Below are 17,145 nucleotides of genomic sequence, written 5' to 3'. Positions count from 1 at the left end.
GAAAAAGAAAACTGTATTGATGCCAGGAGAGGTAACAGGTCCCTCAACCCTCTGTACCCATCTTTCCTTGGGCTACTATTCTTTTCGAGCATCCATTTTCACTGTTGATTAGGTCACCCTGGTAATAGAGATTGTTGACTATCTATGGGAACCTCTTTAGTCATTTCATTTCATGGTTACCCTGTTTCTGTATATCAGCTATCTGTACACCCATAATTTACATTGGATGCACAATATTTCTATATTCCTGTTTACAGTTTTTTTTTTTTTTTGCATATCAAGCATGGCCACTCCCCAGATGGCTGTAGGATTCTTTATTGCAAAGACGTTTCTCTTTGCTTTGTTTCTTTTAGATCTCTTGATTCTGGGGCTTAATTCCAAGTTTATAGTTTTTCCTTTAATTCTTTGAGTGATTTCACTATAAAAGTTAGTCTCTATTGAATTCCTTTTTTTCTTAGTGATTACCAGGCTTTTGAGCATGGCTCAAAGATTTTCCCTTGGTCAACAGCTGCTGGATTATACTTATATATGATAATTAGGTAAATGCTTGTGTTTACCAGCTTCAGTACACACACACATACACACACCAAAAACATGCACATAGCAAGAAAGAATAGTGCTTTATTTTGTATCAGATGCTAATGTTATCATGGAAAAATGTTTTAAAATTAATCATGATGTATGTGTACATAAATGTGACATAGGCATGCATGGTTGTACAGATACCATGGTATATGCACATTCTGTTATTTGTTTCACATTGTCTGATGAGTTAATCGAACAAATATTTACAGGATCATATCAAAAGAAATTGTTGGTAAAGACATTGTGTGTCTTTCTTTTGCTGGAAGCAAATCATATTTTCTCCATGCTTTGCATCATCTCTTGTGAGACCTAGACAAAGAACTGACATACACAACCACACATGCACATATATACACTTATTAGTTGCAGTTGCTATAAGATCACCAACCATCCTGAGGAGCACGAGGCAGACAAATAATTCAGCTTGCCTAGTTTATCTGACTGATTAGTTTCAGTTTTGCTCTGCAGTTTGAAAAGTTCATCAGAGTATCCATCTGTCAAACACCATATCAAAAAGTGGATATAAACTAAGAAAAAAAGCAAAAAATGCTGATGAACAATTAGTGTGTGTGTTGGATGAGAATTGTGAGCAATAGACTGAAGAAAATGTTTAGCTTAGAACTAAGAATCTTGAGACTCAGAGATGGTAGGACAGAATTGAGACTTGTTGAGTTACATATTCTATTTAGATGGTGTTAGAGCTTTGAATAGCTTACTTTGCAGTATTTATTCCAGTACTTTATGCTTTGAGTTCAAATACTTCTGTGGTCAACTTTACCGTTCATTCTTTTGAGGTTGATGAAGCAAGTCTGAAGCTTGGTGGTGGCAAGATTCTCTCCCCCAACCCTTTCTCTATGGTGAACAATGTCTATGGTAGTGTTTGGCGCACGCTACTATCGCTCTCCTCCGGCCCTCATCCTGAGGTTATGGAAATAGCAAAGATTGTTACCGTCTCTAGCAATCTGTTTCAAGACCTGCTGAATGATAGACGCTGCCAAATTTAAATCACTCAAGCCATACCATGTGCCACAATAGTGCTCCTAAGATTCCATCAAAAGTTGAGGGCTTAGAACAAGACCATATATTCAGTTGCAGACATGTCCAGCTATGTTATGGATATAACTTAAGAACGAAGGGACTTTAGTGTTATTGCTTCATTTGTTCAGCAAAACCAGCTTCAGTAAATTCTCAGACATATAATTTCTTCAACTGGAAAGCAGATCTTTTACTTGTTTTAGTCATTAGACTGTGGCCATGCTGGGGCACCACCTTGAAGAACTTTTTGTCAAATGAATCAATTCCAGTGCTTTTTCTTTTAAGCTTGGTGCTTAGTCTATTGATCTCTTTTGCTGAACTGCTAAGTTATGGGGACATAAACACACCAACAGTGGAGGGGGACAAACACAGATACACACACACACACACACACATACATGCACACGACAAGCTTCTTTAAGTTTCCATCTACCAAATCCACCCACAAGGCTTTGGTCAGCCCAAGGCTATAGTAGAAAACACTTTCCCAAGGTGCCATGCAGTTGGACTGAACCTGGAACCATATGGTTGGAAAGCAAACCTCTTTGCAACCATGCTGTGCCTGTATGTATATCTTTTGCTGGTATGGGTCGAGGATGTAAACATTTACTAGAAAGCAGTGAAAAAAAAACAGTGATCTTTGAACAAAGTCCTTCGTGATTTTTGTTCTACACTGAGTTGCTAATACTCCTTTGTTACTTTAATTGCTGTCAGGGTTGCAGGAAATCATCAAGCTGGCTGAGTGGTTAAGAAGTTTGCTACCACTTTGCCTCTGAGTTCAATCCCACTGCATAGAGCCTTGAGTAAGATTTGGTAAATGGGAAACTATGGAAACCTGTGGTATGTTTGTGGTAATATGTTGTGGAACCTAAAGAGCATGTAACTCTATAAAGAGTGATAACTCAGATGTACTCAGTCATCTGATGACTAGATATCAGTAAACGAGTACTGTAACTCCTGGATTTGATATGACCTACGAAAACCCCTTGAAGCATAGATACAATCCAGTAGCTAGAACCAGCAAAAGAATAAAAGGATCTCATTAATAAACACATCTATATTAATCTTTCATACCAGCAATCTTATTACCATCTCTAGTTATCTCGTTACCATCTCTAGCAGTCACGTTATCAATTCTAGCAACCTCATTATGTTTCTAGCAATTTTGTTACCATCCCTAACAATCTCCTTATTGTCTCTAGCAATCTTGTTACTGTCTCTAGCAATCTCGTTACTGTCTTTAGCAATCTCGTTACTTTCTCTATCAATCTCGTTACTGTCTATCAATCTTGTTACTGTCTCTAGCAATCTTGTTACTGTCTCTAGCAATCTCGTTACCGTCTCTAGCAGTCTCGTTACCATCCTTAGCAATCTCGTTACTGTCTCTAGCAATCTTCTTACCATCTCCAGCAATCTTGTTAACGTCTCTAGCAATCTCATTACTATCCCTAGCAATCTTGTTACTGTCTCTAGCAATCTCATTACTATCCCTAGCAATCTTGTTACTGTCTCTAGCAGTCTTGTTACCGTCTTTAGCAATCTTGTTACTGTCTCTAGCAGTCTTGTTACCGTCTTTAGCAATCTTGTTACTGTCTCTAGCAATCTCGTTACTGTCTCTAGCAGTCTCGTTACCGTCTTTAGCAATCTTGTTACTGTCTCTAGCAATCTTGTTAACGTCTCTAGCAATCTCATTACTATCCCTAGCAATCTTGTTACTGTCTCTAGCAATCTCATTACTATCCCTAGCAATCTTGTTACTGTCTCTAGCAATCTCGTTATCGTCTCTAGCAGTCTTGTTACCGTCTTTAGCAATCTCGTTACCGTCTCTAGCAATCTCATTACCATCTCTAGCAATCTCATTACTATCTCTCACGACCTCATTGTCACCCCATCACTATAATTTTGCTGCTCTGTTTTAAAGCCTGCCTCCTGCTTCTGCTTGCATTAAGTACTGCTGCTGCTGCTGCTGCTGCTACTAGCACTACTACCACCAACATCAACTTTAACGATCACTACATATTCTCAAATTCTTTTTGCTACTACTACTACTACTAAGCACACCATTAATACTAACATTACTTCACAAACTACTACTACTACTATTACTACTACTACTACTAACCCAACAAAAGGCAGTTGACGAGCGCTTAGCAGTTAAGTGAGGATCCTGTAGGCTGTGATTTGATAAATTTGTTTGTTTCAGGCTACAGAGCCGTTGACTAAAAATCACTTCTCTTCTAATTCCTGCCAGTCCGCACCATCAAGTCCACCCGGTCGTGGCTCCAACTTTGCTGCAATGAGGAAGTAAGTAGTCTTGTTGTTGCTGTTTTTCTTTTCATTTTTTTATATTCATGTTTATTTACTTTTGTTATTGTTATTGAAGGTGCATGGCTCTGGTTAGAATGTCGGACTCTAATCATGAAGTAATGAGTTCAGTTCTTGGACTGAGCTGTGTGTTGTGTTCTTGAGCAAGACACTTTATTTCACATTGCTCCAGTTTCACTCAGCTGTAGAAATGAATTGTGACATCACTGGTGCCAAGCTGTATTGGTAGTGTGGAGTGGCGAGGCTGCTATGCTTGGGCAACTGCTGGTCTTCCATAAACAACCTTACCCGAGGTGCAATCCCATGGTCATTCATGACTGAAGGAGGGACTTGCTCAAACTGGACCTGATCTTGAATACTTGTAACAGACTGGGGGACTTCCCTAAAGACACCCAAGGACCATGTGGGGGTGTTAAACTGAGTGACAGATTAAGTCTGTCCTTCAAATTGGTCATGGTGGGATTTGGACTCGGAATACTAAGAGATAGAACAAATACCATAAGCAACTCTCTAGTGATTCCACCAGAACACAGTCTTTGATGGGATTCCATTTACTGAGAAGGTGAAAGGCAATGTTAAGTTTGGCAGGATTTGAACTCAGAATGCAAGAAGCTGGAGTAAATACCACATGGCATTTTTATTCAGTGTTCTAAGAACTCTGCCACTTTGCTGCTTATTTCTGACATACATGAGTGAAAGTTGAACATTGGAACAAGTACAGTTTAGATTTCAAGATTGTTCTGCAGAGATGGTTAAATTAGATATGCATCCTCTGTCTGTGTGTGTGTGTGTGTGTATGTGAGAGAGATAGAGAGAGAGAAAGAAAGAGGTAAGAAAGAGTTTCCATCTGTTGATTATCCTTTCCAGGCTATTCGGATTCACTCATCTTCCTGCTACTTGGATCAATGAAGATGTCTCAATGTCTCAAATGCTCTTCATACCAGAAAATTCTATGAAAAAAACAGAAACAAAAGAACATATATTGTCCAGCCTATGCCAGCATGGAACATGGATGATACATTGAGCAAACACTGCCACATGTTTAAGTAGAAAGTAGATACACAGTTATGTGGTCAGCAAGTTTGTTTTCCAATCACATGCATCACATTGCATGGCACTTCCATCAAGAATCTTCTGTCATTGTCTTAACCCTTTAGCATTTAAACCGGCCGTATCCGGCCAAAAGTATTCTGCCTGTTTTATGTTCAAACTGGCCAGATCTGGTCTCTCGCACCAACCCTACAATATCGTTTTAAAAATTAACAGCTACCTCATCAAAATCTCATAGCTCCAAGATAATGCCTGATTAGTTCAAGGTAATGTGGATAAAAAAGGATTAATTTTGGCGGAATAATGCGAACACTAAAGGGTTAAGTAGTTCAAAACTTCAAACTCACTGTCAGTGCTATTCTTTACTTTTGTTAAAGAATATTAAATGTACACTCTACAAAAAGTATCCAGTAATCCTTCAGTTTAATGTCAGACATTTTTTTTTATTGTAACTCAACATAAAAGCAAACATTAATATCTCTGTCTGTCTGTCCACACACACACACACACGTACATATGCAATAGAAGCTGTTTATTGAGATTGTATTTGGTTGGAACCATTTAGATAACATTTGTTCCTTTCAATCCTATACTGAATACAATGTCCCCCCCCCCCAAAAAAAAATGCAATGTTTACTGGTTAGCTTCAGTATTTTCTTTTATTTCAAGGACACATTTTACTCATGTGAAAGAAATTAGATAATTAGAAAAAATGCTTATTTTGCAATTATTTTGATAAAGAAGTGAAATGTTCAGATGATTAAATATGGAATTCCTATATTGTGGTTTAAATATCTGCTGAATGTATTTCATTGTCACAGAACAGTTTATTGCAAGCTGGTTATCCTATTTCAATTTCCACAAGTTGTACCACATGGAGCAGGATTTCTCCTCTTTTGAAAATAACTGTCTTATTGTATATTCCTGTAGATCTTACGAGAACACCAAAGATGGTAATAGGATATTCTTCCACTGAAAATCCTTCAGCTCCTTCATCTAAATTAACGGCAATGGATTATCATTATCTCAGTGATTTCTTTTCAAATTCATTTTTATGAGATAAAATTGTTGCAATATTAGAGCACCATTTTATCTTTGAATTTTTGATTAACAAAATATTCAAATGTCAGTTGTCAAAACAATTGGTAAATCCACCCCTCTCCAATTTATTCCACTTATAAGTTGTTTGTAATTGTCTCAGTAATGTTGTTTCTTAAAAAAAAAACAACCCAATCCATCATGCTGAAAATAGGTAGAAAATAATGGATTACATATTTTGGAATATTTGAAACCTGAAGGCCATATTTCTCAGACATTTTATGGGGAAAAAAAATTATTTTTTAATTTGGTATATATGCAAATTAATTTTGAAAATTTGTTTTCAATTTCTGAAGTTTTTCAATGTTCGATTTAAAAGGAAAAGAATAATTTGAACCAATTTTGTAAATAAAATATATTTTTCAGTCATTCAGCAGATGTGCCGGATTCAAAATCTGATATGAAAGTTGACCAAAACAATGAAAAGCGGCCTCGTAGCCAAAATTCTGAAAGCTCAACGGAAGGTAGAAGGGAAATAACAAGTCCAAATAAGAAGAGCTCATCATCATCTCAGACTAAAGACTCCGGACTCAACAAAGGTGCAAATATGGCAAATGTCATGACCAGTTCCCAGGAACTTCGGCGCCAACAGCAAGGAACATTATCTGCTGGCTCAACAACTCATCGACGAGACAACTCTGGTGAGCGGAATCGGCGCAGTCCATCACACAGTGATACGAACGGCACGGAAAGTGATTCAGCCAAGTCATCAAAGCGTGGCTCTCGTAATCGCCCAGCATCTCCTGCAAATCAGCTAATCCCTTATTCAGCTCAGTTTCTACCAACACGGAAAATGTTTGATAAAGGGCCAGGACATGTAAGTATAAGCTGTCTCTTGTATTGATCTGTCATATGTAGCTTGAACTGTGAGTTTAAAAATGGTAGTGGTGGTAGTAGTAATTTATTTGTTTAGACAGAATTTATAGTTGACTGGGGAAAATGTGATGTCCATGTTCTTCCTTAATATCACTTTATGTCTTTCATGCTGGCATGGGTTAGGTGGGACTGTTTCAGCATTCCATCTCTGAATCTTCAGCACAATCTTGCCATTTACTGTAGCCCTTTGTCGTCTGATGCACACACAGTGACAGAAATCGGCTAGTCTTTGTTGTTATTGCATACAGCATGAGTTTTGTTATGGTTTTTATGATTCATTAACCACTTTACAACATGAAGTGAGTTCATCTTTATCTTACTCTTAGAGGTTTACTGTAATAGAACTGAAAGAGATGTCCCTACACTGTTATCACTCTAGAAATAGAAGACAAACCTCTGTAACCAACTGTTTTAAATGAAGAAAAATACATTGGATCGTATAATATTATATACAAACAGATGGGATAGTCCAAGGTAGTACACCTTTGGTCATAGATAGGTTTGTTCACTCAAGATATAAGATACCACCATCACCAAGAATAACAAAATCTTCAGAATTATTAGACTTTGATGTGAGATGGTTAAATTCATGCCTTTCTCAAAAGAGACTTGTTTGTTAGTGACTGTTATGGACGGTATGAAATGGTTTTTCTCCTGCTAGGTTGATGATAAAAAAGATGAACCAGGGAATAAGGAGTTTAAAGAACCATTGGTCACAACCCAATTCTTCAAGTGGAGCAGCAAGTATTTTGCGCAACCATTGAAACCTGGAGATGAAGGTGACCCCGAAAGCAAGTTATCAATGGAACGGGATTACCGTTTCCAACGCAATGCTACAGTCAGGAATGAAGCTAAAGTGGAACAGTTCAAAGCTGGTGAGTTTCAATCCTTTTCTCATTTTTCCTCCTCTCCTGCCTCCCCTCTCCCTCTTCTTCTATACCTCTGTTGTCTTCTCCATCTTTTCCTCCTTTTTCTTCCCTACTTTCTTCTCCTTTCCCTGTCTGTCTCTTCCTTTGCATCTCTTTATTCTACCCTCTTCACTTTTCTCTTCCTCACCTTCCTTAATTCTCATTTTCGTTTTTATCTTCTCAATTGAGATAAACTTAAACATATAGCTGAAGTATACAGCAGAGTGTTGGATAAAACGCTTTGAGGTGTTTAGTTACAAATAACCCTTTTGGTCAACTTTACTTTCTATCTATCCAAGATTAATAAAATAGGAAATAGTCAAAAACTGGGGTTGATTTTTATCAACTATACAGAGTGGTAGTGAAAGCAATATTGTTGTAGTGTACAAAAGTTCAAATCTTGTTATATCTGTTATTGTATTGTGATCTTTGATGAGACATCATCATCATCGTTGTTTAACGTCCGCTTGCCATGCTGGCATGGGTTGGATGGTCTGACTGAGGGCTGGTGAGCCAGAAGGCTGCACCAGGCTTCAATCTGATCTGGCAAAGTTTCTACAGCTGGATGTCCTTCCTAATGCCAACCACTCAGAGAATGTAGTGGGTGCTTTTTACGTGCCATCGGCATGAGGGCCAGTCAGGTGGTACTGGCATTGACCATGCTCAAATGGTGCTTTTTACATGCGACTAGCACAGGAGCCAGTCAGGCAGCATTGGCAATGACCACTCTCGAATGGTGTTTTTTTATGTGCCACTGGCATAGGAGCCTGTCAGGTGACACTGGCAACAATCACACTTGAATGGTGCTTTTAATATGCCACTGGCATGGGTGCCAATCAGGTGTTATTGCCATCGGCTGTGACAATGACTCCACTTGACTCAACAGGTCTTTGTAAGCACAGTTTATTGTCCAATGATTGAAGTGAGGTCACGGTTATGGTCTCACTTGGCTTGCTGGGTCTTCTCAAGCACATCATATTTTTAAAGGTCTTGGTCACTTGTCATTGCCTCAGTGAGGCCTAATGTTTGAAGGTTGTGCTTCACCACCTCATCCCAGGTTTTCCTGGGTCTATCTCTTCCACAGGTTCCCTCTACTGCTAGAGTGACACTTTTCACACAGCTGTCCTCATCCATTTGCAATACATGACCATAGCAGCACAGTCGTCTCTTTTGCACACCACATCTAACGCTTCTTATGTCCAACTTTTCTCTCAGGGCGCTTACACTTTGTTGCGTATGCACACTGACATTACACATCCAGTGGAGCATACTGGCTTCATTCCTTGCAAGCTTACTCATGTCCTTAGCAGTCACGGCCCATGTCTCACTGCTGTATAGCATGGTTGTTTGCACACATGCATCATACAATGTACTTTTTACTCTGAGCGAGAGGCCCTTTGTCACCAGCAGAGGTAGGAGCTCTCTGAACTTTGCCCATGCTATTCTTATTCTAGCAGCTACACTTTCAGAGTATCCACTCCCACTACTGACTTGGTCACCTAGATAATGGAAGCTATCAGCTACTTCTAGTTTTTCCCCTTGGAATGTGATGGAAGCTGTTTTCTGCACATTTTCAGTGTTTATTGCACCACTTATGTGTCCATATCTTACACTGGGTACATCTTATGGAGTTTCTACCTATGCCTTTTCAACAGATTGAGTAGGGCCATATATCTGAAGGGATTTGTGGTTTGCCTGCCTTCCTACTTATTAAGAATTTGGTTTTTGCTATGTTGACTCTAAGGCCCTTCAATTCTAGACCTTGCTTCCACACCATTGAGAATTGAAATAATGTAATACCAGCATTAATTTGTGCTTCCAGGTAAAGCCTATAGTTCAGTTATGGCTGGATGATAATAGGTGTCATTCTTGTTTGCACGAGAGATGTTAACAACAGTCCAATTGGTTAACCATATTTTCATGCTTGTACCTTGATATTTAGTTTGTGGCTAACCCTTTAAGTATCCAGATTACTCTTGTCAAATGTAATACTAATTTATTCACATTGTTTTGAATTTATCATTCATTATCTCATAACTTCAAGATTTTGATGTTGTGATTATCTATTTTGAGAATGACATTGCAATGTAGGTACAAGAGACCAGATATGGCTGGTTTGGACATAAAACAGGGAGACTATTTAGGCTGGATTAAATGCTAAAGGGTTAAAGCACTGTTTTTTGGTAGCTTAGAATGTTGATTGACTCCTCCAGTTTCTCTTCCATTGAAAGGATTATTTATTTCTGATCATCCAAATTACTGAAATGGAATATTATTACTTGTTATTTGTTTGTTTCATGTTGTCATAGGAACATTTCACTGTTCTTCATTTGAACCATGTTTCAGGCCACAATCGGTTTGATGATCAAATATTCGTCAATAAGAACTCAGGAAGTCCTGCTGTACTGCGTTTCCACCCTTATGAGGCCCACCTAGCAGTTGCTGACAAGGACAATATCAGGTAAGAAAGTGGTGGGGATTACTTTAATTTTGTTTTTTTATTTCCATTATTTTGTTTTTGTATGAATTGTTTAATAATTATTGGTTATCATCTTTCCAGTAGCCGTTTTTGTTCCATGTTGTCATGGGCTGGACATTTCTGCAATAATGCATATACTGTTGGACATTATCCCGTGTCCTTTGTCTTGGAAAATCTGTATAAAAATGTGTCCCATATTTCCTGAAGTGATTACCCCTTTAGTGATCAAATTTTTTTGTCAAATGTAATACTTATTCTTGGTCAATTATTTTTAGTGTTTTGACAGAAAAAGTCATTCTAAAATTATTTTTTAATGTAAGTGTGCCCAAACAAGTCAAATGCTTATGCTGGGCTTAGCTGCTAGTTATATATGTGTCTGTGTGTGTGTAAATGTTTATAATATTTCCTGTTATTTTTCTCCAGTATATGGGACTGGGAACAGGGTATCCAGCTTAGCCATGTGAACAGTTGCCATCCAAAGAACTGTCGTATAACTTCAATGGAGTTCATCAACCCACATGACCAGGCTTTGTTAATGTGTGGTTCAGGTAAGGAAAATATTATTCTTTCTTGACATTTCATTCTGTTGTAATCTGTAAGTTGCCTCGTTTCTTCTTCCTTATAATCATCATCATTGCAATTATATACAAAATACTCTCGTTACGGTTATCAGTATTGACACTGTCCACAACAGTTACAGTTTGAGCTACACTTGCTGTTTTCTTAATGTTGCTAGAGTCAGTGTTGTTGTTATTGTCATGGTATCTGCAGAGTTTCTGTGTTTGCTCATTTTTTTTAAAGTCTGTATTGCTAATATTTTTTATGTTCTTCTTCAGACGATGGTTCTATACGAGTGTGGCGACACTACAGTGAGCAGGGCAAACAGGAATTGGTTACTGCATTTCAGGGTCTCTCAGAGATGTTGCCTTTACATCGAGGTAGGTATACTTTTGCTGATCACTGGTGCACACCACAGTGACCATTGCCACTACCACAACAATCACCATCATCATCACTTTCAACATCATCATCATCGTTATCATAATAATTTCTACTACCATCACTGTCATTGCTACAGTCACTGCTGTCTTTAGCTTAGACTCAATTTCCAGTCCTACTTCCTTTTCATATTCACATTGCCATCCACCTTTTCACTACCATCACAGCTGTCTTTATTTAAGGCCAGCTGTGAATTGGTGGAATCACTAGTGCAGTGTTTCCCAACTTATTTTCCCCATGGCCTGGCTTTGGGTAAAAGAAAATACAGAAAGATCAATTAATTATGATCTTATTCAACATATTCCCCTCTCAGATTCACTCACTTATTGCAGTTCTTCAGTTTTTCTAAGCCCCGTAAGAACTTGGAAGGTTGGGCCTCTAACCAGGCTTTTCCTGATACCCTTAAAGCCAAGAACTTTTCAGCTCCCCATCATATATATATATATATATATATATATATATCAAATTAAATACACAACCGAAAATGCTACTAATGGCTTCATTATGATACTTGGACAGGCATATTTATAAAATATGCCATGTATCTTCCTGGAAGAAATAATTCATTCCACCTTTTATCAAGCTGCAAACGACTGTTTGTCAGTTGTCTTTTGAGGTGTATTTACAAGATTTGTGGTTTTTTATTTTAAGATTATATATATGGCTGCAGTCCAGTGACTGAAACAAGTAAAGGTAAATGTTTTATATATATATATGTACACACACACCGTTATACATTGGTTGTTGCTGATATATATACACACTGTTGTACATCCCTCCCCATCTCATCTCCCTAACCGAATTCCCCTAGCATCCATCTCTCCTCAGCACATATTACATCCCCTATTCTTGGCACCACTCTCCCCCCTCACACACTCAGGAAGCACTTCCATCCCTCATTCTCATTATCATTCTTATACTAATATTTCCTATCAAGCTGCCCCTTAAATTTGTTCATCACTTATCTCTACATATACCTTTACCCCTATTTCTAACCATCTGTTACTCTCCTCTCTCACCCTTATAAACCCATTTCCTGCCTTCTGCTTCCTGACTGTCTGTATCCTCTCTTAAGCTCACCTTGCTCCTTGGCATCCCATCACTACCATTTTATCTTCTTACCAGCTATTTCCTTCTAACCTGGCACTACTCTCTCAGTTATCAGAGGACAAAGGTTCCAGTTGATTCAATCAGCAGAACAGACTGCTTGTGAAATCAACATGCAAGTGGCTGAGCACTCTGCAGACACGTGTACCTTTAATGTAATTCTCTGGGAGATTCAGCATGACACAGAATGCGACAAGGCTGGCCCTTTGAATTACAGGGGCTACTTATTTCTGCCAGCTGAGTAGCCTGGAGCAATGAGAAATAAAGTGTCTTGCTCAAGGACACAACTCATCTTTTGAATGTGAGCTGAATACCCTAACCAGTAAGCCGTGTGCCTTTCCCTTATATGATGCACGGTAGCCATGTATATTCTCTCTCGTAAGACACCTTTACTTGTACCTCCCAGCACCTGGTCTAAAGCCGCCTCCCCTCCTCTTAGATACTCTGCCCTACTTAATCAAGGGGTCTTTTTCCTTTTCTTGTTCTTTCTTTGTCTTGTAAATTACCTGGTGATCTCATTAGTGCTGGTGGAACAAAACGTAAAAGCGTGCAGTACACTTTGTAAAATGGTTGGTGTTAGAAAAGGCATCCAACTTTGGAAACTCTGCCAGAGCTGACATTAGAGCTTGATGCAGCCCTGAGGCTTGCCAGATCTTGACAAACCATCCAACCCATGCCAGCATGGAAAACAGGCCTTAAACAATGATGATGATGTTTTAATTGGTTGATGTTGATATGTACAGACTGTTATACATTGGCTGACATTCACATACCAATCTCTCTTTCTCTCTCTCTCTATATATATATATATTTCTAATTGTGGGAAGAGTCATTGGTCTCCATCTTCCACATATATGCTATTGCATTAGTAATGCTTTCCTGCATATATATGTGCTTAAATGTTTTTGTTTTTTCCAAATAAATTGCACTTCATATTTGAAGCTCTGATGAAACTGTAAGGCACCCAGGCACTCAACTATGAGTCCACCACATCTTATAGTGGAAACAGTTGTAAGCTATTGGTGTTCGTAATATAATTGTTCATTCCTTTCTCACTTTTCTCATATACTATATATATATATATATACATACACACGCATATAATGTATACACATTACACACACTATTGTCTTTTTAAATAAAGTGGGTGGGATAATTTTTGAATATTTGGAGGCATGGAATATGTAGTGTCTGGGGAAATATATATCTGTAGGCCACATCTCATTGTTCATTTATTTTTCCTGTGTGTGCAAACCAATGAGGAGGTCTCTTGCAGTCATTTAACAATGCTAGAAATAGCATCCAATGTGATTGTTAATGAACGTATCCCTGTCACTTCTGATGTATGAGTGTTCTGTTGTTGGATCAACTAAACGACCAGCTAATTGAATCAGTGTGTAAGTGGCTGAGTATTCCTTTGATGTGCTCTCTTAATGTAACTCTCAAGCAGAATAGTGTGGCAGTGTGTGACAAGGCTGGACCTTTCAATTACAGCTACAATTCATGAAAGGCTTCCTCACAGTTTCAATCTACCCAATTTTACTCATAAGACTTGGGTTGACCCAAGGCTATGCTAAATGACACCTGCTCAAGATGCCATGCTGTAGGATTGAACCTAGTACCTTGTGATTGCAAAGTGAACTTAACCATTTGTCCAAGCTCTGTCTGATTCCTGGTGTACTGTTATACTGCATCTGTAAAAAAAAAAGATAAGACAATCGCAGTTGTGCCTTCAACCATGAGTCTAATCAGTCAACCTAGGGCTGAACAGTAATTCTCTAGCTATGTAAGTCAATGAAGAAAACTCTGTGCAGTTGTTGCTCTGCTAGAAATAGCATCAATAAGCACACTGTGTTCTCTTGAAAAAAAATCAGGCACACATTAGCTAGCGTAGATTACCCTAAACGTTTGCCTCTGAAGTATCTCTGATCATAGGCCTGCAGGAATAGTGTTCACCTAGGTTCTGAACAAAAGAATGAACCAACAAGAGAGCTTTTCTGTGTGGGTGCTTGATCTGCCAGAAATAGCAGCTAAATCTTTCTCAAATTATATTCTGCTGTCTTCAAAAAAGAAGTGTACATCAGATTATGTAGGCACAAAAGCATTATGTCTAAACAAGTAAGATGGGATGGTCACAGATGGAATGCTTTTTGTTTGTATTTCTTTATCTTCATTATTTCTATTCCACATTAGATTCTTACAATTTTTACAATTGGTCTGTCTATAGACAATCCCAGTAGCATATCAGTTTGTTTAGCTCCTCACTTGTCTTTTCTCCTTTACTGGAAGAGGAAAGACTCTTTAAGTGGTCCTCTTTTCACTGAGCAACACTGCTGATTCTGAAAGAGAGAGAGAGAGTTGAACTTGGTATTGATTGCTACTTTATTTACATGAAAAGATGAAGGGCAAAGTTGACCATAGAAGGATTTAGATTGAGTGCAGAGAACCAAATCAAGTTTACCTCCAGGCATTCTGTGCCATGCTCTAATGACTGCTATTTTGTTGCCTCTTACCACCATAGCTCTGCTCAATCAATACTTACCTGGAGCTAAACAACAACAATTCTGTTATCTAAAGGTATTTTAATGCCTGGCTGACAATAACAACACAATTTACCTTTCTTTAATTGTAGGTTCAGGTTTAGTTGTGAGTTGGGACCAAAACACTGAGACATTGTTTACCACAGGTGATGCACGTATCATAAGAATATGGGACATTCATCGAGAAATGAAAACACAGGTAAAAGTCATGTTGCATTCTGCTTTTATGTTGCTATATGTCTTCTCTTTTTCCTACCCTTCTAAATTATTGTTTCATTTTTAATGCTGTCTCCTCACTCAACTTATACTGCGTCTCCAATGGCTTCTGTTTAAGCCTACCCATTTCATTCATCTCTTGCCATCCACATTGTGCCCTGTCTTCTTTAGTTCTCTACTAACCATTTTGTTTTGTCTTTCATCCACAGAACATTAACCTTCTGAAATTATCTCTCTCCTTTGGTTTTGGAGGGCCTTACAAGTTAATTTTGTAGTCCATCTTGGGATCTTCTTCATCAAGAATTGAAAACACAGATAAAACAGTATTTTCTTACTGTTGCTTACATGCACCTGTACTGCGTATTTGTTCTCTTTTTTTATCTATCCTTCCTTGTCATCATTTTATTGCTTTTGTGTTGAACTAATCTGTTTTTAGACTTTATTTTTTACATTCCTGTAACTTGGTGTTTATTTTTTTACACCCCCACACACACCCGCACACTAAATTCCTCACTGGACTCTCTGCCAACTTTTACCTTACTGACAGTTTCTCTGTACGTGGCTTGCACAGTTATCATGACCACTCTTTGTGGTCACCAAACTACAGAGTTTGGTACTTAGTCAAAGACTTTCTCCACATCAGTGAATGCTATGTATAGTAATTCTTAGCTAAGACCTTCTATGAAGAAGGTATCAATGGTACTCATTCCGACACAGGCCCAAGCTGCATCTCATCTCAGTTAATTTTCATCTTCCTAATCAGTTTTTCAATAACTCCTACTCTGACTTTTTATAACTTTCCCCATCAGTTTCCCCAGCTGCCTCTGCAGTTGCTTCTTTCTAAAGCATCTCCTTCATGTTTTTAGCAGTTGCTAATAATGGTGTTATGCTAGTTATTGGATGTGATACCTCCCTGTACCATTTGATGCACTGTGTGAGTGACTTGTGCAGGCTCTACTTGGCCAGTTTTCAGCATTCCTGACAATTCAGCTACTTTCCCTACCTTCATATTCTTAATCATGCTTTCAGTTATACAGCTGTCCACCTCAGTAGCTGGTATCCCTGTTGGTTTCACCTGGGATAGATTGTCTGTCTTTTTTTATGCATTTTTAATACTCAGTGACTTATAGTAATATTTTCTTGGTGTCACTGATGGTAAATGTGCTATTGTTATTCTAAGCACACTTTATCCCATACTGACCCACTGCTCTGCAATCTGGAACACTTCCAGTGTCTGATTCTTTTGTTATTGACAAACCTCTTACTTTGAGCTTCCCTCTCTGTTCTAAATACTTCATATCTAAACTGTTGTTTCTTGCTCCTCACTTGTCTTCCAATCTTTCTGGGTCTGTCTTGTAACGTTTATGGTTCTGTCTATTGTACCATTCCGCTACCATGTCACTGTCCATTTGGTTGGCATCTTACTATAAATAATTTCCACGTTGTTGGGAAACAAGCTTTTTAACCACACAGCCAACCAACACCTTATATATTTGTGTGTCTGTCTGTCTGTATGTATGTATGTTTGTATGTATGTATCAATCAATCACCCTTACCTGTACAATCCTAGGAAAGGAAAGCAAATTAATCAGGGTAGTGACAATGAATGGGGGTGAGGCATGACTGTGGCTCTTCTCATATTGCCTTATGCTTAACTAATGCCTTGTAAGCAGAATTAGCCAATGGAGACTGCATGTAAGCCCATTGCATGTACATGTATGCATATATATGTTTGTGCATATGCACATATATGCATATGTATGTGAGAAGTGTCACATCTGCTTCTTCACATGAAATTGTCTGCACAAAGAAAATGGTGTTGTCTTGTTTCTATTACCAATTAATATTACATTCTGTAGTTCTGCATTCTCAAGTTAGTGGTACAATAATAAACCCCTTACCAGTAAAATACAACTGTAAGTAAGTA

General features: G+C 38.3%; 2 protein-coding genes across 3 annotated transcripts in view; both read left to right on the top strand.

Annotated features, from left to right (window-relative positions):
- LOC115223771 (regulatory-associated protein of mTOR) overlaps positions 1–17,145 on the top strand; it is an 84,426-nt gene that overhangs the window by 48,620 nt on the left and 18,661 nt on the right. Inside the window, exons 21-27 of one of the 2 annotated variants that reach the window (XM_029794432.2) lie at positions 3,872–3,924; positions 6,460–6,910; positions 7,631–7,844; positions 10,224–10,338; positions 10,780–10,904; positions 11,193–11,294; positions 15,095–15,201. In XM_029794432.2, the coding sequence (XP_029650292.1) occupies positions 3,872–3,924; positions 6,460–6,910; positions 7,631–7,844; positions 10,224–10,338; positions 10,780–10,904; positions 11,193–11,294; positions 15,095–15,201 (1,167 nt within the window). Of the gene's footprint in view, positions 1–3,823; positions 3,925–6,459; positions 6,911–7,630; positions 7,845–10,223; positions 10,339–10,779; positions 10,905–11,192; positions 11,295–15,094; positions 15,202–17,145 lie in introns of both variants that reach the window. The other variant, XM_029794431.2, reaches the window with a different exon arrangement.
- Positions 2,096–3,815, top strand: LOC118767754 (mucin-3A-like). The gene has a single exon (XM_036512855.1). It carries the CDS (start codon positions 2,771–2,773, stop codon positions 3,518–3,520), a length of 750 nt encoding a protein of 249 aa, XP_036368748.1. The 5' UTR covers positions 2,096–2,770; the 3' UTR covers positions 3,521–3,815.

The sequence above is a fragment of the Octopus sinensis genome, linkage group LG24 (genome assembly GCF_006345805.1).
Source record: "Octopus sinensis linkage group LG24, ASM634580v1, whole genome shotgun sequence".
Classification (NCBI taxonomy): Eukaryota; Metazoa; Mollusca; class Cephalopoda; order Octopoda; family Octopodidae; genus Octopus; species Octopus sinensis.
The sequence above is the reverse complement of the archived record's forward strand: the minus strand, read 5'-3'. Positions and strand labels throughout refer to the sequence as shown.

Bases quoted from the DNA above. Each gene is read 5' to 3' on its own strand.
- LOC118767754 (XM_036512855.1), top strand. From the start codon at position 2,771: ATGTTTCTAGCAATTTTGTTACCATCCCTAACAATCTCCTTATTGTCT.